This window comes from Sebastes fasciatus, chromosome 3, assembly GCF_043250625.1.
Source record: "Sebastes fasciatus isolate fSebFas1 chromosome 3, fSebFas1.pri, whole genome shotgun sequence".
Classification (NCBI taxonomy): Eukaryota; Metazoa; Chordata; class Actinopteri; order Perciformes; family Sebastidae; genus Sebastes; species Sebastes fasciatus.
The window spans coordinates 11,478,482-11,501,575 of NC_133797.1; the positions used below are offsets into that span (position 1 = coordinate 11,478,482).

At 41.1% G+C, this 23,094-nt stretch overlaps 2 protein-coding genes across 3 annotated transcripts; both read left to right on the forward strand.

Moving 5' to 3' along the window:
• The first annotated feature begins 8 nt into the window (after positions 1-8).
• Positions 9-9,870, forward strand: tmc8 (transmembrane channel-like 8). 2 transcript variants are annotated; one of them, XM_074628930.1, is made up of 16 exons: positions 9-299; positions 1,793-2,054; positions 3,678-3,826; positions 3,958-4,092; positions 4,182-4,234; positions 4,311-4,450; positions 5,067-5,214; positions 5,641-5,805; positions 5,891-6,042; positions 6,151-6,223; positions 6,319-6,428; positions 6,569-6,755; positions 7,696-7,853; positions 8,601-8,750; positions 8,987-9,065; positions 9,246-9,870. In XM_074628930.1, the coding sequence occupies exons 1-16, from the start codon at positions 257-259 to the stop codon at positions 9,399-9,401; spliced, it is 2,160 nt and encodes a 719-aa protein (XP_074485031.1). In that variant the 5' UTR covers positions 9-256; the 3' UTR covers positions 9,402-9,870. The 2 variants fall into 2 exon arrangements, with proteins under 2 accessions (XP_074485031.1, XP_074485032.1); XM_074628931.1 differs by lacking the exons at positions 8,601-8,750; positions 8,987-9,065; positions 9,246-9,870 and having other exon boundaries at positions 122-299; positions 6,319-6,432; positions 7,696-8,034.
• A 189-nt stretch (positions 9,871-10,059) lies between these two features.
• Positions 10,060-23,001, forward strand: LOC141765411 (uncharacterized). The gene is made up of 23 exons (XM_074631463.1): positions 10,060-10,187; positions 10,373-10,657; positions 10,797-11,093; positions 11,203-11,475; positions 11,577-11,909; positions 13,544-13,654; positions 13,778-13,802; positions 13,893-13,986; positions 15,043-15,059; positions 15,164-15,186; positions 15,507-15,659; positions 15,746-15,772; positions 15,883-16,009; positions 16,101-16,276; positions 17,030-17,216; positions 17,888-17,988; positions 18,085-18,357; positions 18,444-18,749; positions 18,837-18,938; positions 19,023-19,050; positions 19,726-19,810; positions 20,518-20,583; positions 20,693-23,001. The coding sequence occupies exons 1-23, from the start codon at positions 10,100-10,102 to the stop codon at positions 20,774-20,776; spliced, it is 3,261 nt and encodes a 1,086-aa protein (XP_074487564.1). The 5' UTR covers positions 10,060-10,099; the 3' UTR covers positions 20,777-23,001.
• Positions 23,002-23,094: the final 93 nt, after the last annotated feature.

Sequence of the window (23,094 nt, forward strand, 5' to 3'; positions counted from 1 at the left end):
TGCCAGAAAGTGAGCCGTACCAACAGGACTTGAGGAACAACACTAACTCTAGATCAGCCGCTCAGGGGTCTTCACTTCAGTGTGCCCTTGGTGTAAGGGGTGCAGAGCAGGTTGTTTTGATGCAGATTGGGGAAGCAACTTTTTTCAGTGTGAGTTGCAGTTTGGGTGGAGATGTTTTTCGACTTGTGTTCGACATGAAGCGAGAAGATTGGTGTTTGAACCTTTGATATTAAAGAGGAAGTGCAGGGAGAAAAAAATGGAGGAGCACACAACTATCAACTTCACGAGACTCCTGTCAGGTAACAAATGAGCCTGTGCGTTTGTCATGTGTGTGTGAGAGGAAAACTTGCTTGTTCAACACTGTCTGTACTTCAAACGTATGATTTAAATGCTTTAAGGCAACAGTGCTAAATGTCAACAGGTTAGTGCTCAGGTCTAAATCATACTGTAAAGATATTTCATGAAGGGTTAAATTTTAGTGATTTATTTTGGCTCGGACATCATTAAGGAGTCTCACACTTGCATGATCTATTAATTTAAATACTTTTATCCAGATGTACCCAACCAGCATCGTCTTACAAGACACTACTGACACATTGCATATATAGGCAACAGAAAAACAAAAAGGAAAGCAAGCAAACGGATATGCATCTGGTTCTCCATCCAGATGTGTAAAAACATAGTGTCTAAGTATACATGTAAATATGTGAATGTACAGTATATGTAAAACACAGCAGCTGAAATTATTAGTCAATTAATCAATTAACAGCAAATGAATCAACAACTATTTTGGTAATTGAATAATTATTTAAATAATTTTTTAAAAGCATAAATGCCAAATATTTGCTGGTTCCAACTTTTCGAATATGAATATTTCTCTGTTTTATATCATTGTAAACTGAATATTGTTGGGTTTTACACCGTGGGCCAGACAAAACAAGACATTCGAGGATGTAACCTTGGCCCTTTTTAACTACTCTCTCACTTCTCATAGACAAAACAATTGATTGATTAATCAAGAAAATAATCTGCAGATTAATAATTAAAATAATTAGTAATTTTAGTAGTGTAACAGGTTCAGTTTTAAAGCTGGGGTGAACTATACTGGCATCATATGGAACTAGAAAACCTAAGAAATTCATTGGTAACAACCATGTCATACTATTTTGGGCGAGGAAAAACTGGCATGGGCATTTTCGAGCGGGGTCCCTTGACCTCTGACCTCAAGATATGTGAATGTAAATGGGTTCTATGGGTACCCACGAGTCTCCCCTTTACAGACATGCCCACTTTATGATAATCACATGCAGTTTTGGGGAAGTCATAGTCAAGTCAGCACACTGACACACTGACAGCTGTTGTTGCCTGTTGGACTTGAGTTTGTCATGTTATGATTTGAGCATATTTTTTATGCTAAATGCAGTACCTGTGAGGGTTTCTGGACAATATGTGCCACTGTTTTGTGTTGTTAATTAATTTCCAGTAATAAATATATACATACATTTGCATAAAGCAAGAATATGTCTCCACTCCAATGTTGATAAGTGTATTAAATACTTGACAAATCTACCTTTAAGGTACACGTTGAACAGATACAAAATGTACAATTCATTTGTGATTAATCGCAACTAACTATGGACAATCATGCGATTAATCATGATTAAATATTTCAATTAATGGACAGCCCTAAAATAATCATTACCCTGCATATAACCTGTCACAAAAACTGAGCAAGATAAGACATATGTATGTGAACATGCACTGTAATCTACATGTGTCATACTCACCACAGAGGAGAGCAGTCATTCCACCGTGTCGTCGGACTCCTGTGAGTACTACCAGACAGAGATATTTGATCAGCTGCCCAGCATCCAGGCCAGTCGGCCCGAGCAGGACAGACGGGGTTCTTGGGAAGCCTGCGAGGCCCACCAGAGTGGCCCAGAAGCAGGAGAGAGGATCAGTCATGGACACCTGTCCAGAGGATCCAAAGACAAGGGATCAACACAGCCGCTCAGGAACCTGGTCATGTGTATTCAGGGGAAGAGAGACGCCAGGTGGGAGAGCCTTTCACACACTCCTCACATCTGCTTCTTCTCATTCTTCATCTAATATTTTCACGTTCTAGTGGAAAAGGTCCAAGCTGTCACCTACTCTAGCACAATATATAGCATCCTGTACTTACTGTATATATAAGTTTGATCTTTTTGATTGACCTATTACCATTTTTATTTAGTACCTTTATCCCAGTTGTTCCCAACCTTTTATCTACTTACATCACCACATTTACTTGCAAATGTCTATGAGTGTTGGGCAGACAGTGATGTTCCTCTCTCAGATAGTGGTATTTGAATACTTTTTAGGAGGCCAAAGGTGTGAAATTATGCAGTAATTCATATGCAAAAAGCAAAGTTAATAAAAAGGCAGAAAAAATAAACACATTTTTTGTATGGCAGAAATATGTTTGTTCCCTGTTCTTGATTAATCATCTCGGGACCTCTCAAATGTGATCCTTTTGGGTGGTGGGATCGGTAACCAATTGTCTGAGAAAAGCCTTAGAAGATAATCTTGCTGAAATAGATATATAAAATATACATGTTTTCCGTAGTTGATTCCGTACGTGTTTTACTTAGTTTACTTTCTTATTTCAAGCCCAATCATGACGTTTTCCCTGACCCCAAGTGGTTTTCTTGCCTGAACCTAAGTTAGTGGTTTTCTTGCTTAAACCTAACTGCGTACATTTGCGTGGCGTACAAATGACACACGTAAAGCGGTGTTAAATTACATGTGAAAACGTTAAAATGCGTACTTAATGTCGTGGTATCTATACGCCTTCCCGTGAGACCGGGTTGCACCTCCACACCTCCAGTTTGTAACCAATCTTTCTGTCAAAATTTGTCATAAAGCCAATCTGAGATAACCCTAATGACATCACTATGACGTTATCAGGGTCATCTTTTCTCAAACTCCTCTAGAGCCACATAAGACATTATACAACTGTTTCCACAGAGGTAGTAGTAGGCCTTCTCCTTGTGATGAGGACATTGATCTCAATGTGGAAAATCAGTGTCCCTTTAAATCCTATATGTTCAAATATTAAGTGTTTGTTTGCCTCCTTTTATAAAGCTTAATGTTCAGCTTTAAAGGTCTTATTGATAACATTTTTATGTAGACAAAATGTTTTAAAAAAACAATAAAATAATAAACCCACAGAGTTTTTAGAAAGGTGCTGAATAAAAGTATGGCTTTTCCTCAGAAAAAAAAATTAAGATTGTGAATTAATCATTTTAAAAATGTTGGCGGGTCAAAAATGAATGTTTTGTTTACCACTGGAAGATATCTGACATTCATTTCCTACTTCTAACAAGGCTTGTGAACCAATAGTGTAACAAAGTTGATATCATGTGGTATCTCTGGGTCATCAGTTAGTTAGGAAAAAACGGAAAAATGGCTGAGATTGATGGCAAGTGCTTGGCAACGACTTGTTGTGAAGTGAATACAATGGAACGGGGGAGGGAGTATGCGACATCTAGTGACTGAATGTTATCAATAGCACCTTTAAAGTGAGGAGATAAAACATTTGCTATTAATATTTATGGTATTTTCATGCTTTGGATCAAGGTTTAACATGATAAGATAAAAAGGCATTCATGAGAAATCATATTTACGCTGCTAATTAGGGACAGGAGGAAGATGCAAATCGGCAATATTGTTTTTTGGGAGTCCTGGAGGCGGAGCCAGAGCATCAACAGGAAGAGGGTTTGGGCGCAGGTGGGAGGAGCTCTATCATGCCTGTTGCCATGGCAGCGCACTCTCCACGCCATCGAAGGTAAGAAAGGCCTGAAGTGCATTATACGGACTTGTTTGGCCACCTGGTGGTTTCCAGTATATTGTATTAACATGACTAGATGATTTCACCCAAACACATGTTGTTGTCTAACCTTCACTGATCTGTTCCAGGCAGGTTTGGAGTGGGCGTGAAGGCTTACTTTGTGTTCCTCAGATATCTGGTCTACTTGAACCTACTGCACTGTGCTCTTATCTTTGGTTTCATCCTGGGGCCTACAATATTTTTTGGCAGGAGCAACAGCAGTGGTGAGTAATGACAGATTACAGTAAATTAACCCCAACTAAATGGAAACTCCTGCAGAAACACTGTTGTGTTGTTCTCTGTGATTTTACAGAACCTTTGAAGTTTGGAGGCAATGACACCGTTTTGGATTTCTTCCTGGGATCGGTAAGGGTTTGCTTGCTTGTGTGTACTCTATGTTTTCTATATGTGTTTCATATAATCTAACTTCTCCCATCTACAGGGCTATCTGGACCGCTCTCCAGTCTTCTATGGTTTCTATACTCGTGGTTCCCTTAATTTGCAATGCTTGAATACACCTCTGCTGTACCTCGCTGGAATTCTCACCATCCTCTTCCTCAGTCTCATCCTGGTGGTCCGCAGGTCAGTATTCAATAGCCATTTTCTTTACATCCTAGAGAAAGCATCTTTTTTAAAGGGGACCTATTATGCTTTTGTGCTTTTCCCCTTTCCTTTAGTGTGTTATATAGTGTTTTGTAAAAAAAGGTCTGCAAAGTTACAAAGCCCAAAGTCCACGCCGAAGGGAGTTACTCTCCCCCACAGAAACACTGCTCCTGAACTGCCTGAAACACCTTGATTGAAGTCCTGCCTTTTCTTCCGTAACATGGTGATGCCACCAAGTAACACATTTGCAGTATAATACCTGCCTAGTGGAGAGTTTGGCACGCCCCAAAACAAAGCTAGGTAGAGCGGAGCTGGAGCAGAGTCTGAAAAGTTTGGTTCAGTTGACCAATCACAACAGAGTGGTCCAGCTGACCAATCAGAGCAGACTTGGCTTTTTTGGGGGGAGGCTGGGGGTTCAGACAGAGGGTGAAAAGAGGTGCTGTAGCACAGCCAGTATGAGAAAAACAAAAGTTTTTTTTTTTTTTTTACTTTAAAGCATGTAAACACGTTAAAATAGAAAAACCTAAAATACAAGTCTGCACCTGATGAAATGAGCATAATATGTCCTCTTTAAATCTGTAAACTTCTCTGATAGAACGATGGTTGGCTACAAGCACACCTGGATGCTCGGGAAGCGTTACAGTATGAACATGTGCTACAAGATCTTTTGCGGTTGGGACTTCACCATCCAGGACCCCACTGCCGCTACTCTCAAACACAGCTTCATCAGAAACGATCTCAAGGTGAGTGGATGCCCACATATTCCCTGCATGTGTGATGGCACTCTTCTGATTTACCATGGTCACTGACCAAATGCTGGTGCGTTTTGAGAGTAGAGTAGTTAGTGAATCTGTTAAACCTATTGTCCACTTTGGCTGTTTCCCATACTGCATAACGTTGGCCGAGCTTAAAGTGAAATATAATTGTACAAAACGTACTGTAAAGAGAAATTAATATACTGCTCTTCTCATCAAGCATTTTCTCTGGGCTCCTGCCTTTAGGGAAAAGTTTACACACCTCCCCAATACATGTCCTACTTTCTAGTTCTTCATAGTATCTATGATTTTTATTTTCTTTCACCTGAAAATACCTGGCTAAATGAAGGGTGTGTGTACAATATACAGTATATAATGTAGCTTTGCTGTATGGTTCTTTACGTTCGTCCTCAGCTGTTCCTGGAGGAGCAGAGTTTCTCCCTGCGTGAGGCTCAGAGGACACTTGGACAGAGGGTGCGTCTCTACCTGCTCAGGTTCGTCCTCAACCTGCTCGTTCTGTCCCTGCTGGGTGGCGCCTTCTACCTCATCTACTTCGCCACCAAAACATCAATGTCCGAGGTGAGACTTTGATGCTGGATTTGTGTTCTGGGTTTGGTGAATCGATTTTTCCCGTCTGACACGTCTGACTGACTGTGTTTCTTAGAGTGGGCACCACTGGTTGATCAGCCTGGTCCTCGAGTACCTCCCTCCCATCACCATCCTCTTTGTCAACCTGCTCTTCCCTCATATTTTCCGCAAGATCTCATCTTTTGAAGACTACTCTTTCACCATGCAGGTCAATGCCACGCTTGTGAGGTAAGGTGCACAGGGAGATAAACCCAGGATTGCCTATTGCACACACACACACACACACACACAGACACACACACACAGCTGCATTGGTTCACCCGGTCTTTTGTTCAGGAGCATCTTCTTGAAGCTGGCCTCACTGGGGATCTACTTATTTTTCCTCTTCACAACGACAAAAAGTCAGCAAGTGAGTTGAGAGTGAGATTTATTTTTCAAGGTCCTGCAGAGTGTGTTTTTCAGTGTGTTCTTAACCCCCTTATCGTTTATGTGTTTCTTTTACAGCATCCTTCTCACTGCAGGGAGAACATGTTTGGTAGAGAAATGTACAAGCTGTGCATCTTCAACTTCCTCGCCACTTTCTGCAGTGCATTTTTCTTGAACTACCCCAGGAAGTGGGTTTGTTTGAGATCAACAGTCTCTTTCTTTTTTAGTCATCGCTATGGTTTGAATGGAAAGATCAATGCGTTTGATGTCTCCTGAGTGGATTCCCCTACTAAAGATTCATCAACTCTCTGTGCAAACTATCTTTCAGGCTGTTGCAGGAGAGGTGCCCCTCATCCTTGCTGGCCCGGTTGTGGGGGAAACAGCACTTTCTGATCCCTTTCAGTGTGTTGGATCTGGTGTACAGTCAGACAGTGTCCTGGGTGGGAGTCTACTACTGCCCTCTGCTGCCTCTGATAGGGACTGTCACACTGATGGTCAACTTCTACATCCAAAAGGTTGTCTGGGACCATCTATTAATAATATATTTCTTTCTCCCTGTCACAAAATGTCTAAGAGCAATGACCTAAAAAGATAGTCTAACAATACACTAAATAGTAATATTCAATAAATAAAACAAAAACAATCTGACAAAGGTGTTAATCTGTAAAGAGATTGAAATTACTCATTGGGAAGAATACAAAAGTACCAAAGCAATAGTAAATAACAGTACATGATGGTTACTATGAGTGACATAGAGATAAATAAACCAAGAACCATTATTTGTTTGGTAACGTGATGATTTTTACGTTAATTATATCAACAAATTCAACTTTTTTTAAAGGAATAATTTTGGGAAAATTCAAGGAAATATTTGCTTTCTTGCCAAAGACTGGAAATGGGGGGAAACAGCTGGCCTGGCTTTGTCCAAAGGAAACAAACCCAACTACCATCGCCTCTAAAGCTCACTAATTGACAACTTATATCTATTTTGTTTAATCTGTGCAAAAATCTAAATTGCAATTTGTGGTTTTATTGGGGTTCATGTGCGGGACGATTTCTAGAGTCGGTGACTTTCCGGAGTCCTGTCGTCAAGGCAACTGCCAGGCAACAGACGGAAACTCCATTAAGTCACTGCGCCCAGACAGCTGGCACATAAGGTTGTTTGTACACTTTGTTTCCTGGAAATAACATGTTAATCAGTGAGCTATAGAGGTGACAGAACAAGGCTAGCTGTTTACCACTGTTTCCAGTCTTTATGCTAAGCTCAGCTAACTGTCTCCTGTTTCCCTCTTGGACCCGGTCTATGGTTCATGATTCTGCAGTGATATATATTGAGTTGTGACCGAGAAGCACTTGTGACCAGCAACTGTATTTGAACATTTTCTAACAATGTCTTTCTCTCTCTCTCTCTCTCTCTCTCTCTCTCTCTCTCTCTCTCTCCAACACTGTGTTCAGTTCACGGTCCTGAAGTGCTGTGTGGCAGAGCAGAGGATGTTTCGAGCCTCCAGCTCCTCCGTTTTATTCCACTTCATGTTGCTGCTCGGCCTCCTCATGGCTGCAACCACACTGGGCTTCAACCTCTACCACCAAGAAGACACACCGGACAAAAACATGTACTTTTTTTTAACTCTAATTTTGACTTACTTGCAGAGAACCTACTGTCCACATGTAACAGTGTTCATTTTCAATGCACCCCTATATTTGCTTCTTTCGTTGTTTAATTGTTTAAATAAAAATTAGGGCTGTCAATCAATTAAATTATCTAATCGCGATCAATCGCATGATTGTCCATAGCTAATCGTGATTAATTGCACATTTTTTTTATCTGTTCAAAATATACCTTAAAGGGAGAAGTATTTAATACTCTTATCAACATGGGAGAGGGCAAATATGCTTGTTTTATGCAATGTATGTATATATTTATTATTGGAAATCAATTAACAACACAAAACAATGACAAATTGTCCAGAAACCCTCACAGGTACTGCATTTAGCATAACAACAAATATGCTCAAATCATAACATGGCAAACTGCAGCCCAACAGGCAACAACAGCTGTCAGAGTGTCAGTGTGCTGACTTGACTATGACTTGCCCCAAACTGCATGTGATTATCATAAAGTGGGCATGTCTGTAAAGGGGAGACTCGTGGGTACCCATAGAACCCATTTTCATTCACATATCACTCCGAAAGATCGATTGCGTTAATACATAAAGAAATTAGTGGCGTTAAAACGAATTTCCGTTAACGCGATGTTATCGCTAACTTTGACAGCCCTATTAAAAACCTATTTGCCCTTTGAGCACTAGAAAGAAACATCCCATTTATAATTTACTTCTCTCTGCTCCTCATTTCTCCAGTTTGTTCCCCTCCTGTGGTCCATTTGGAAACGGAGAAAGTGTGTTTAATGTGACAGGAGTGTGTGTGGAGACTCTCCCAGGCCCGGCACAGAAAACTCTCCGCTACCTGGCCTCTGAGGCCTTCGCCCTGCCGCTCATACTAGCTGAGATGTAAGTATGCGACAGCTTTATGCAAACAATGGCGCTGTATTTGCAGTGTGATGGGTTTTTCCAGTTTGAAGGAAAACAAGTATAATCTACTTTCAACCTTTGAGTAGGAGAACTAGAAGCACCGTGTGTACAGCTGCATACATGTTGTGTGTAAAATCATCAGAGGATACAAGCTGTTTTAAAATAGACATACAGTTCTTTCATCCGATCTGCTGGTCTTGATTCTGTTTCCTCAGTATAATCTTAACCTCATATGTGTCACGGCGACGAGCCAATCAGAAGGCCATTGAGAGACTGAAAGACATGCTGATTTTGGTAAGTCACATGTCATCAAACACTTACATACTTACAAATCAGTCACAGAAAGAAGATATGGAAATATCGGAGTTACTGATTGTTGCAAGTGAATCATTCCTACCGGCTCTACTGGTGTTCTTTTCTAGCGTATGTGTGTGCATGATTTGTCTATAGATTTGTTTGTGTTTTCCCTCACAGAGCAGTTCAGATAAGCGTTTCCTGGTGAAACAGCATGCCACGCTGCTCAGACGTCCGAAAACCCCCCTCAGAGTCCGTTCTGCAGCCATCCAAGAGGAAACCCCCCTCAACGACTGGAACGACTGGAACGACCCTCCCTCCACGCAGGCAGACTGATTAAAGTCACCGAGCTGTCAGGCCTGTCCATCCACAGACTTCCACTTCAAAAATAAAGCCTTGCTTTGGCTGACCACAGCTGGGGGGAGGGTGAACTCTCACTGTTCCAGTTAAGTGATATACAAAGATTAGAAATGGTTGTGGCTTCTTTCTGCAAAAGTCTAACTTTAACCTTCATGTGACGCATTCTTTTAATCTTTATCCCATCTGCAGTCATTTTTTATGGGATTGAAAATTTAGATAATTATTTTAAAGTCCTTCTGTGAGTGAGAAAGAGTGTTTGAACTTTGTGCTTTCTTTCTGTTAATCTGTAAATTCATGAATATGATTGTAATTTTATCATTTTTACGATGGTGAAAGTGTTTCATTGTGTTCCAAAATGTTAGTTTACCTGCATTCAATGAACTGTGAGTGTTTTTTTAAACATCCTGCTCATTAAACCTTTGTGGTTTGTGTATGTTTTTAAAAAGCTTTATTTGTGTTCCTTAAAATAAACCAAACTTACAGCCAAATGTGTTATCTACTTGCAACACATGTGTAACACCCATAGCTTTTACACACACACACACACACACTGAAGGGAGCTATCGAGAAACCATGTCAAAGATAAATTTAGAGCTCTGTTATGGAGCATCTACAGACTCTTAATTTGCTGCCAATTTTGGGTGAGTTGGTGAAAATTGGTTTAAAATGGCGACATGAATAAATTATTTAATGGATTAATATTCTTACTGCTATGTGTTGTTGACTTTTTTTCAGCTCTGGCGAGTTTGTTCATCAATATAAGTAAGTGGAGCTTCAGATGTGGAGCTCAGCTGGCTGAGACATCTTTCGCTGGTTCAGAACTTTTCAGATATTATTCACGACCTGAAATAAAATAATTTGGTTGCCTGTATCTGCTTTCTTTAAAACTTGTTAGGGGTAAATTTCAGGGCTCACCCAAACTCCCAGTGTTTCATGCCTTTCTTCAGGTGGATCGATCTCTCTTCGCCCAGTGCTGACTGGTCCTGACAGGGCTTACCTCGGCTCCAGGGTGGCTTTCCGGTGTATTGCACCTGACTCCTCTCTGCCGGTCACCTACGAGCTGATGGGGGACGGCGGTGTCCTGATCGACATAGTCGCTGATCTCGAAGGGGACCAACCCGCCTCATTCTACCTGAAGGTTGCTGCAACATCGGAGGGGTCATACCACTGCCAGGCGACGACACCAGGAGGAAGCACAGGAGTCAGCAACACCATCAAGCTGACTGTAGTCAGTAAGTGAAAGACACAACGAGACAAAGAAAGCATTCATCCTGTTAGAGTTTATTATTTTACTGGAGACAGTCATTCCCCGACGTGACCTCTCTCTCTCTCTCTCTCCTTCTCAACCATCTATCATTGCCTAACCTCTAGCTCCAGCATCAAACACCAGGTTGACCTCTGAACCCTTCCCCCCAGTCGCGTACGAGGGCTCACGCATCGAACTGAGCTGCAACGTCTCAAAGGGCTCCCACCTTTCCTACACCTGGTTTTTCAACAGGAAGGAAGTAACATCTTCAACCTCTCCCCTCCTTCACCTCACTGGGAACAAGCTGGTGATGGAGAAGGTGACTCCAGAGCATGCTGGGTACTATTCTTGTATGGCTTGGTCCTGGGTGCAGGGCACCAGGAGGTTTTCCAGCAGCTTTGAGGTCCAGGTGATGGTCAAAGGTATGTGTCAACAAAAAAACACCTGCCTGAAATGTTGGTTGGATTTGTTTCATTGCAACTTAACATGTACTGTATCCTCCCTGTCTCCATCTCTTTATTCCTTCACCAGTCTATGTTTCAAAACCAAGAATCTCTTTCTCCATCTCGAAAGAGGGAGCCAGTCTCCGTGGCAATGTGACCTGCTGGTCAACAAGAGGGAGTCCTCCGGTCAACATCTCTCTTTCACTAGATGACAAATTAGTGGGATCTGTCACAGCTACTGAATCCCTCGCTGCCTGGTTCCCCGTCACCATGGTACCCGGGCAGGACATGGTTGTGGCTCGATGTCGGGTGATTACTGAGGTGCAGGAGTTTATGAGTGAGCCTGTGACTCTGGAAGTGGGTATGAGCTACACCGACATGTGAAGGAAATATGTCTTTCTGTGATTTCTTTCCACTCTTTGTTAATGTTTCTATCGTTCTCCTCCCCCCTTGTTCGTCCAGTCCCAGTCGGAGGTGATGTGAAAGTGGAGGTTGAATATCTCTACAGCGCTGACTCCAGACTGGCCGCCGCCAGGCTGAGCTGTCAGCTCAGCAGAGGAACTTTCCCTTACGTCTCCTGGCTCTTGAACGACTCTGTCCTTCCCTCTGAGACACATGTGGACTCCCATACTCAGCCCGTCCTGTCTCACTACGCCCTAACTGACCTCAGACGAACCCTCGTTCTGGCCCAGCTCGGTCCAGAGCAGTCTGGGTATTACCGCTGCAGGGTCAGGGACAGCTACAATGACTCTGGGCCCTGGGTGGAGAGTGAAGCCGTGCTGGTCCGAGTCGCAGGTGAAAAGATCAAGACTTGTCCAGTAAAAGTAATCTTGAAGGAATAGTTTGACATTCTCTTGTTTGTGCGGTAAATAAGCTACCACCAGCTGCTGGTTGGCTTAGTTTATCATTATCAAGACTGGAAACGGGGAGGAAACAGCTAGCCAGGCTCTGACTAAAGGTCACAAAATCTGCCTGCCAGCACCTCTAAAGCTCACTTGTTCTTTAATCCATACAAACAAAGTGTTGAAACATGTTTTTTCACAGGGGTTATGCCGGTTGTCTTGGCCAGGCGACTCTTAAGGCTCCTGGTCAAGAAATCGCTTTTTACACTAATTCTTTTTTACTCGACAATTTGTTGTACAGGTTAAACAAAGAAGATGTAACATGTTATTCAGCGAGCTTTAGAGGTGCTAGTAGCTGGAGTTTGTTATCTTTGGACAGAGCCAGGCTACCGCCCCTGTTTCCAGTCTTTATGCCAAGCTAAGCTAACCAGCTGCTGACTCCAGCTGCGTAGCCGATAGAGTGGTGCAGAGATGACGTATTTTTTGTAGGTCAACCCAGAAGTTAGAAGCCAATGGGATTATTCCATTGGGTTTTGGGTTATTGCAGAAAATAAACTCGGTAGCAAACAAACGTTTATGATCAGCAAGATAATCTTCAATGAACACCACTTTTATGATTTTTGAAGTGTGAACGCAACAGCAAGAAGTACAACGCTAACGTTAGGCGATAAACAAACTACACGACGGTCGCATGAACCGTGTATAAACAACGAGGCTGTGAAGGCGGACGAGTTGGCCTAATGACGTTCAGTAGTCTCATTTAGACACTTGTTAGTAACCGCCTTTTTTAAAACACGAGTGGGATATTTACTGACGTATTTTATGTCGTAGAACAAAACGTTAAAATCTTTTCAGCTTGTGTTAACCACAGACCTTATTTCAGGCATCTAACTAAAAACCCATTCAAAAAGCCCATTGACTTCCAGACGAGGGAACCAGAGGTGCTAAAATGCTAACTCATTTCTGGGTTTAAGGGGTTCATTCCTGCACCTGCAACATTTCCCATGTGCCTTTTTATAAATTATTATTATTATTACCATTGTTACTGTTGATCAGTGAGGATCCGTAACTCCATGCCTCGAGCAACATCTTCCACTGAAACACCACCAAGTAAAAAGCATATATTATAGGCGATATTTTAAAGCGCTAAATGCGAGATTGGGAGTGTTTCTATTGCCTCCGCACGGCTCTCAACAATGGCGACAGCTGTGACGGTGGGTGGGTGCTACGCTTCCGCAACGGCGCTGTTGATCGGGACAGTGTTATCAGCTGTAAACGGCGTATGAGAGCAGTGCAGAGTGGCGGCCGTGAGCTAGTCAGTGGGGAACGCTCACATGCACGCAGTGACGCAGATGCACGAAAGGCACGCACGTCCGGCTCGGCTATGTAAACAAAGCGAGGACAAGATCACAACACACACAGAGGGAGAGCGACTTAGTTCTCTGCTCAGGTAGACATGACTCCTCTATATCTTTACATAGACATTAGTTGTTTGCTGCTATATTAATGCTCTGGACATTGAGCACCTAAATGCCTTATATGCTGTCTCTACAGTATGTAACACTTCACTTACCCTCTCTTCCACAGAGGTTTTCTTTAACACCATAGAGGTCCTGACCATAGCGTTCTGCTGCTTCCTTTTCCTGACGTTGGCAGTGGGTGTAGGCTGTGTGTGCAACATGTTTGACCACAAGCAAGGTGTGTATGTGTGTGTGTGTCCATGTGTGTGTGTGTGTGTGAGGGAGAAATCAATTGACTGGAAATGTTTAACTGAATTAATATGAATTGTTCTCATGTCTCCACCTCTCATTTCGTTCACAGCTAATTCCCACATTGCTACAACAAAGTAAGCTTTATCTTTATGGACTTCAGAAAGTTTATTGCTCTGTAACTCAGATCAACCTGTTCACCCAGTGTTTGTGTCTTCCTGTCCCAGTCCTGATACACTTCCTCTGCCTGCACCCACGTCCCAGTCAGGAGGCAAACAGGAGGATACATTTACGTTGACAGACTGTGACGTTCAGAATCAGGTATACAGGCCTGCACAACACCTTATATAAGCTCAATGATTGTAATGTTTTACTTTACAGGCCCCATAGTTTCCTATAATTTCTTAGAAAGGAACTGATATGTAACCGTAAAGTTACTGGGAAAGACTATGCAATTTGGTACTAATTACAGTATATGAAAAATGGACACAGTGTTTAATCAGTGCACTTGCAGTTAACACTTTATTTCAAGGGTCTGTCAATTCCTAACGACTTCCCATTAACTCCCTCAGACGTCTTCTGGAAAGAACTACACATGGTACTAATCATAGAGAAAATAGGCGTTTCCAAGCTCCATTTAAACCACAGTAAATACTAACTCATTATTCACTGGTTCAAAACTTTATTTTGAATGTTATGATTGCCTGTAAACAAATTTCATATATTTGACACTTTTGCATTTCTACTGAAAAGACTCTCAATGTTACAATAGCAGTTAATTGGAAATAATCAATGGAAAATGAATTGAATGTTGTGGCTTTTTCCCCTATTATTAGTACAAATTTGAATACTTTTCACCAGGAATCTCCTGAGGAAATAATTGGGAAATTATTAGAAAAATCCAAATATTTTCACCCATAACCTAGAGAGTTTTTAAGTCAGTGCACAGCAGGCCTACACAATATGCAAAATTGTTAAATGTGTCCACAGACAAGCATACAATTCAAAATATATGGCTTTCAAGGAAATTCCTCTGGAAAATAATAAATGCTTAGAAACTCAACACAAGTAACTACAGTAAAATCATTGACCCAGATGTTTGCCTATAACAGTAAAAAAAAAAATTACAATGTTTCTGGACACTTCTAAGAAATTATTAGGAAACTGAGGACCTGTAAAATAAAGTGTTATTGTCCTCCAGAAGCTTTATATCTTTATAAGACAAAATCAACTCTTTAAGAATGGATAATAATGATTCTTAGAATTCAACTTTATTGACTATCTCTGTATGCTGACATGAAGTGATATTATATGAGGAACAATGTGATCCAGGTATAAACAAGAAGACATCATGACTGTTCTCTCTCTCTGATTTAGACCGTAGAGATCACAGTGTGACACAGGAGGAACCTGCACCGCTCAACAAACCGACCACATCTTCATGCAAATTGTTCATAAATTCATTTTAAATCTGCAGCTGTATTTTGTTGTTCTGCAGGTACGGCATTTATGACTTTTCAAGTTGCTTATAAGAAACATTCACTTAAAAAGAGTGAGAGGTTATAGTTGAAGCAAAACTACGGTATACTGTCATGTGTTTGCAAATAAAAAATTATAATTTTAAGTGATATTTTGTTGTTTTTTTAATTAAACCGATGAAATAAAAGATGCTTGATTACACCCTCACCTCTTCAAGATGCCTTATATTGTTTTGATATTCACATTTTTCAAAATAGAACTTAACACCACTGAGTGAATGACTTCATCATATGATGGTACGAGGGAGGGTACTGCAGGGAGGTGTGGGGTAACGCTATCAGCTATTTGCACATGTTTCTAAGTGCGTATGCATTTTTTCCACCCACAGTGCTTCGACCCTCCATTCAAAACTGTCAAAATTCCTGCTTTATACAGCGTAGCGTGTCATATTTGGAGTATATATATATATAATTTTTCTTCAAGAATGTTTGCTTCCCTCTCTGTGGTCATACTGGGTAAGATACTCAACACAAACTGCACTGCAGTACACTTACTAAAGTTTACTCTTGTAAACTGTTTAATTTGTTTTCACTCTCTACAGGGGTGTGCTACTGTAGCGAGGCGAGCAGTAAGTTCAGTGTTAGTGTGTGTTTAGTCAATTAGTACAATTTTGTAGCTCCTGGTTGTTTTTGTTGAGTGCAGTTTTGTTTTGTTTTGTTTTATTCTATTTCTTGACAGGTCAGTCAGTTCTGGGGCGTCCAGAACTTTTTGGCCCTTCGGAAGCTTTGGTGAAATCTGTTGTAAATTTTCAGTGTGAACTGAAAATCTACCCAGAGAATGAACCTATCCTGCTGCAGTTATACAAGTGAGTATGTGTTCACGTTAAATCTAACCACTGCATGAAAATGCATTTAGTAATGATAATGGCAATCCCTCTAATCATCGACCTTTTCTAGGGAGGGTAACCGCGACAAGTTGTTGGGCGAGTACAGTTCCCTGAATGGTGAAGTTGCAATAATCCCCAAGTCCATCAAACCTGAACATGAGGGCAGTCTGGAGTGTGTGGCCAAGGCACAGAACAACTCCAACATAGAGCCCACTGTCAGCAACACACACTACCTGAAGGTTATTGGTGAGTCTTTTTATTACCAGGGTTATGTTGTTTATCATATGTACATGGCTTCTTCTCTGTAACAGTATGATCGAGCGATATGGGCGTTTTGTTAAAGAGAAAAATATTTCTCAAAGGACAAGTTTTCATGAGGTGACATTTTTCTTGGCTTGGGCATGTTGTCTGTGTTACATTTATAATTGTTTCACTGCTTCTGGGCCAAATCTCCTTTGAAAAACAGATTTTAATCCCAATGACACTTTTATCTGGTTGAATAAAGGAAAGAACAAAAGAAAGGGATCCCAAAATATTACATCAGCATTGTGGAAATTTAACGCAGGCACCTACAATGAATACTCGGATACCTTAATAAAATGCCCCCTATTTTCTGTCCATTAGCCACCCAGCTATTTGCTAAACACAACAAAATCACAATGCTTCCATAACTGATATCAAAAACAATGGTATCATGATGTACCTGTAATTTGATGTTGGGTCAGTCAAGGGATCATCAAAGTCAGTAGGATTCATCCTCTGGGGATCACGCATGTCTGTGCAAAATTACATGACCATCCAATAGTCCGAAGTGAAAGACCGCCAGACAGAACAACATGTCCATCCATAGAGCCACACTGCTAACATGGCTAAAACAAACAGTAAGATCCCATTTGGACACCATGCCATGTTTTTTACTTCCCTAACAAGAGGATTTTTCCAATAAGAATGATTATTGGTTTGAAAGGATCTCAATGTGTTGCTGTGTCTGTCCTGCAGAACCAGTGAAAGGTGCAGAGATTGATGTCAGTTCAGGTCCAGTGGAGTTCTTTGAGGGGAAGACACTGGAGCTAGGCTGTAAACTCACCGCTGGGAATTATGTGTCCTACAAGTGGATGCTGAATGGTCGGCCTGTCTCTCAGTCTCCTCTCCACCATGCTGCAGATGACCGTCTCTGGATCAACAGGTCAGTGGAATCCCATTGAGATCGTCTCTGAGTCTAGACAGCTGCATTATCAGGTTGCCATGGTGTTGTGAGCAGTTTTATTTGGTAATGTTAACTATTCTGTGTACATAAAACTAGGGGCCATATTGGGTGGTTGCTAAGTGGTTGGTGGGGTGTTGCTAGGTGGTTGCAATGGTACTAGTAAGTATACTTGTCAGTATGAGCCAAGTATCCTTAAGTATACTTTTGTTAAGTATATCTCTGATAAGTACATAAAAAGTAAACTGAAAGTATACTAATAGCACACTGGAATAAACTTCTTTTTGGTAAGGGAAGTTAAAGAAATACACGACTAGTGCCTCTAAAGCACACTAATAACATGTATCTTGTGTGTTTAACTCGTAGACAAACAGAAATCTAAAATTATTTGAGAGTTATGTACCGGAAACTGCTGTAACCAAAAACAAAAAAAGTTGAACTAAAGAGACGCTGTAAATATAAAACAGACAAAAAACAGATAAAATGCTTGAAAGTGTAGCCTTGTTGCATCTCTTGATTAAGCAAGTTCCTGTGTCCTATGACTCCTGAACAAACATCTGTCCAACACTGTCCTTTGTCATGGAGGCCACTGCTCATTTTTACTGAATGAGTAAGAGGAAAGGTATTGAAATGATGATCTGTGTCACCCTCAGAACTACTTCTAAAGACAGCGGCTCCTACGAGTGTGTCGCCACCAACCGCTTCAACAAAACCGTCTTCAACGCCAGCAGCTTTGTAGTAATCACAGTCAAAGGTCAGCTGTTGGTAATAAACTCTCAGCTTCAAATTTCATAGATATGACATGGTTTCTATGAAGAAAATAACATTCTCCTAAATCTTACTCCCTCAGACGTAGTGTCAATCCCAGACATTTCCTTCACCGTGTTAAAGGAAGATTCCCACAACTATTCTGCCGTGATCAGCTGTCAGTCAACAAAAGGGACTCCGCCTGTCACCTTTTCACTATACAACAGGACCGAATTGGTTGCCAATACGACGGTTGGAGAGAGAAATGCCATGTTTAAGGTTCCACTGATCTTGGGCCAGCACTTGGGATGGCTGCAGTGCCAGGCAAACAATGGAGACCAGATTGAATACGGTCAATGGATCCCCCTAGAAGTTGGTATGTGAATTGTTTGAGACTGCTGACAGAACACTGTGGTGCACACTACTTTCTTTTAATGTTTGTCTCTTTCCGATCTCCAACAGTCCCGGTTGGCGGGCCTGTGATGATGCATTACGACTATGACGTTGGAGAAAACTACGCTGTGATCGGCGTGAGGTTCTACTGCAAGGCAGCGAAGGGGTCTCTTCCACGGTACCGGTGGTTCCTCAACAAAACCCTCCTACACGAGCGAGGAAGCTTCTACCACGTGGTCAACCAGCCTCCAGAACAGTCTATACTCCTGCTTTCTGTAGGGAGCAGCAGCGCTGGAACGTACCACTGTGAAGTGTCAGACCGCTTTGACAACACCACCGCCATAAGCAGCAAGAGGCTGTATCTGGATAAAGAAGGTATACTGTTGATCCACTGATTGGTTGAAATAAAACATCCTTGTGACAGGTGAGAGCTGGTTTCATCTCTCTTTCATCGTCCTCCAGTGCTGAATCGTCTCCCCGTCTTGACGGTGGCAGTTGTCTTTGGATGCTTCACAGCCCTGGTTCTCCTGGTCTCTATTTGTTGTTGCGTTGGAGCGATGTTCAGTGAGTTTCAGAGTCCTGTTTTTAGCTGGTGTGGCTACCTCCTCATTGATTCTGAGAATTAATGTTTTTTTACTCTTGTTTCAGGGCAAAGGCAGTATGGAGAGAAGTCTGTGTGAGTTATATCTCTATTTAAAGGGCTTATTGACGTTTTTATGTAGACAAATATTTAAAAATAATAATAATAATACATCCACAGAGCCATTAGAAAAGTGCCGAATAAAAGTATGGCTTTTCCTGAAAAAAATATATATATGCTTGTAAATTAATCATTTTTAAAATGTTGGCTGGTCCGAAATGAATGTTTTGTTTATTTCAGAGGAAGATGTCTGATGTTTGGTTCCCACTTCTAACAAGGCTTGTGAGCCAATAGTAAAACAACATTGGTATCATGTGTTATCTCTGGGTCATCAGTTAGTGTAGAAAAACGGAGTGTCAGCTGTTCTTTCTCATAGCACTATTTATTTATTCACTAAACGTGAATGTGGAGGGAAAATTAAAAAAAAAAAATGAAAGACTCCGATTATCATATTCACATTATCTTGCTCTATGATGATGTTAATGTGAAATACTCAGGATTCTCTGGCGGACAAATACTCAAATCCTGTTTTTTTGTCAGAAAATGTCAAATGTAAATATGATGTTACAATGACCTCAGTGATAGCTACAGCACCATGTGTAGATAGGCTTACAGTATATTACATTAATTTTATGCTATAGGACTGTAGGAATGTTTACAACTGCACCTTTAACAAACTTAACCTGTACAACTTATTTGTTCACCTGTCAGGTCAAGCTTGGAGATGGAGGGAATGGCAGCTGGATATGAGGATGAGGATGAGGATGAGGATGAGGATGAGGATGAAGATGACATGGTTAGTTAATATTTCTGTATTTCCATCATTCAAAGGCTTTTCACTTCCCCCATTCATTCACTCTCACACAAGCCACTTTACTGATCACATTCATTGCATCATCTCCATTAGGATAAATACCAGTGGTGGAATGTAACTAAATACATTTGCTCAAGTACTGAACTTAAGTACAATTATGAGGTACAGTACTTGTACTTTACGTGAGTATTTACATTAAATGTTACTTTATACTTTTACTCCACTCAAATTTGAAAGCAAATATTGTCCTTTTAATCCATTACATTCATTTGACAGTTTTAGTCAGATTATTAATAGAAAATAAATAAATCAACTAATAAATGATGATGTATTATCACAGGTTAAGTTACCCAGCAGTATATAAAGTACTTAAACTTAGCTCCACCTTTACCAGCTGCAACATTAAAGTGATGAACACAGGCATCACTAATTATAATGCAATAATATATATTATGCTGAAATGGACCATTCTGCATAATAAGCACTTTTAATTTTGATACTTTAAGTATATTTTGATGCTAATACTTTTGTACTTTTACTTAAGTAAGTAATGCAGGACTTTTACTTGTAACAAAGTATTTTTACACTGTAGTATTGCTACTTTTACTTAAGTAAAAGATCTTAACACTTGTTCCACAACTGATACTGAACCGTGACACAGAGCTCTCTCTCTCTCTCTCTCCTTACAGGACTTGTCAGAGTACAATGAGGATGCTGATGTAGTGAAGACGGCCAGAGGTGTTGAATTTGATCAGGTGAGATCAAAATGAATGAATCGTGAAATCAATCAACCAAGCAGCCGGTTATTTAAACAAACAAGCAGTCTAACTCCTGCTGCTGCTGATCTGTCTGTCCTCTCCTCAGGCGTCTGAAGCCTCTGTAGACGAATGGCCCCAAATTGAGAAAGAGAAGAAGACGTTGGAGGATGAACCAGTTGAGGGACCCTGACGGTTCAAACCGTTAGAAACACAGGCTGTTGTGGTTAAATAAACATCTGCTCGGGATGCCCTGTGCTGTCACGTCTTTTCAGTATGATGAATTAGACTTTAAAGTATTTGTGGCGGTGAAATAATGATAACAGTCATGTTCATCTGTGTGTTCCAATACCCATACTACCATACTATTTAGTATGCCAGAAAAAGATTTAGGTTGCGTCCGAAATTCAATACTAACATGATATTTAGTACGCTAAAACAGTATGTGAGATATTTTAGTCGGTCCAAAACCTTAGTATGAAACCAATAGTACGCGAATTGCAAACTATTTCCGATGAAATATTACAGTATGCAACGCTGGACACTACAGCGGTATTAATATCCCGCAATGCACTGTGGTAGTAACGACAACGTTCATAACAAACGTTGACAGACAGCTCTGTAACATCAATAACACTTCAATTTAACTGTTAGTTTAACATTTCTCTTTGCGAGGTGTAATTAATTCAGACTTTGATTCTCACAAACCATTGTTTTCGTCACATGAGGTTAACACGGGTTACCAACGGTTACATGCCTCCAACCAGCAAGGAGGCTCTCATGAAGTGACGACGTAAATTACAGCTCAGTGCGTCCGAAAAGATACATACTAGTATTCACACAAAAGTTTGTTGAACGATAGTACACGTAGCCTACTGGGTTTGTAGTGCATAGTATGCGAATTCGGACAAAGCAGGATGTTCTACTACATCTGGTCGCATTTTGCAGTATGCAAGTCAGCATGCTTTTTTGGCTATTCTGACCAACAATCCTCTGCATAGCGCATATATTAGCAAGAGGGTCAAAGTTCAAGGCAAAAAGTTATGATGAAGTATATGTGTACCAGTTGTATGCAAACTGTATGCAACACTACGTACTTTGTCAGGGGAGCTTCAGTCATACTTGACAACCATTTTCCCGGGAGACTCTTGTTTTTCATTGCCCTCTCTCGATTTCCTCTCGGGGTCACATTGGCTGGCGTGCACACGCACGCCAGCCAATCTTCTTCTTCTTCTTCTTCTTTGGTGTTTTACGGCAGCTGGCATCCTTTGTGTTGCATTGCTGCTTCCTTCTGGTTTTATCCGTCCACTACCCCTACTCTACTCTACTACAGTCTCTTAATTAATCCAGTGTTGATCAGAAACCTAAAGATCACCTCTCTCCCCTGCACCGTGTCCCTGCATCCAAGCAAATCCTCCACCCTGTTCTCCACTGGTGCCAACCTCTGCAAACCTGCTAACATACTCCATCTATTTAACTCATACTTTGTGCATGAAGTAAGTTCGTGTTCAACTGTCTCCATGACCTAACATTCGCTACAGTGACCAGTAGGGTGTTTTCCAATAATATGCAGTGAGCTGTTCAGTTGGCAGTGCCCAATTCTTAGTCTGTTACTTATAACCTGTTCTTTTCTGTTTTTACCATGACTTCTTAACCCTCCTACTTTATTTTGTATTTTGTATAAATGTCTCCCTTTGGACTCTCTATCCCAGTGCTGCTGTCATTGTTTGTTGACCTCCCTCCAGACGATGCTTTTTCCCTCCGATTTTGAAAGTTTTATGTTTCTTTTGACCCGTTCTTTCATGACCGCCTCCTTTGCCAATTTATCTACCTTCTCGTTTCCTGGGATCCCCGAGTGTGCTGGTACCCACATGAGTACTACATCCTTCCCCAATCTGGTTATTCTTGAGTATGTGAACAATATTTCATAACTAGGTCATGGTGGTGTTTGGATGTTCCTGATTTAATGCTTGACAGTGATGAAACTGAATCAATACAGATGAGTATTTTACTTTCTCTCATATCCTCCACCCAATCCAATGCTAACAGAATTGCAACTAGTTCAACCGCATACACACTCAAGTAATCTGTTGTTCTCCTATTAAACCCCATCTGGTGGCTGGGTATCATCACTGCTGCCCCTGTTGCTTCTGTCTCTGGATTCTTTGATCCATCTGTAAAGATCTGTACATGATCACTGTACTTCCCATACCTGTGGATGTAATACTCCTGGACTAGATCTGCTGTCTTATTTCTGTGTTTAATATTCAGTATTGCCATGTCTACATTAGCATTTTGCAGCATCCAGTACGGTCTCTCAGGCCACAACACAACTGGACTAAATTCAATCCTGTGAATTTTCATTTGTTCTATATGCCCTCGCCTATCCATCCAAAACTTGTTGTCTTCACCTTTCCCAACAAGCCTCCAAGACCCTCTTAGTTGGATGACACCCACTGTGTCCCCTCAGATTTAACCAATAATTGTAAACAAATTTATTAATGCCTATTT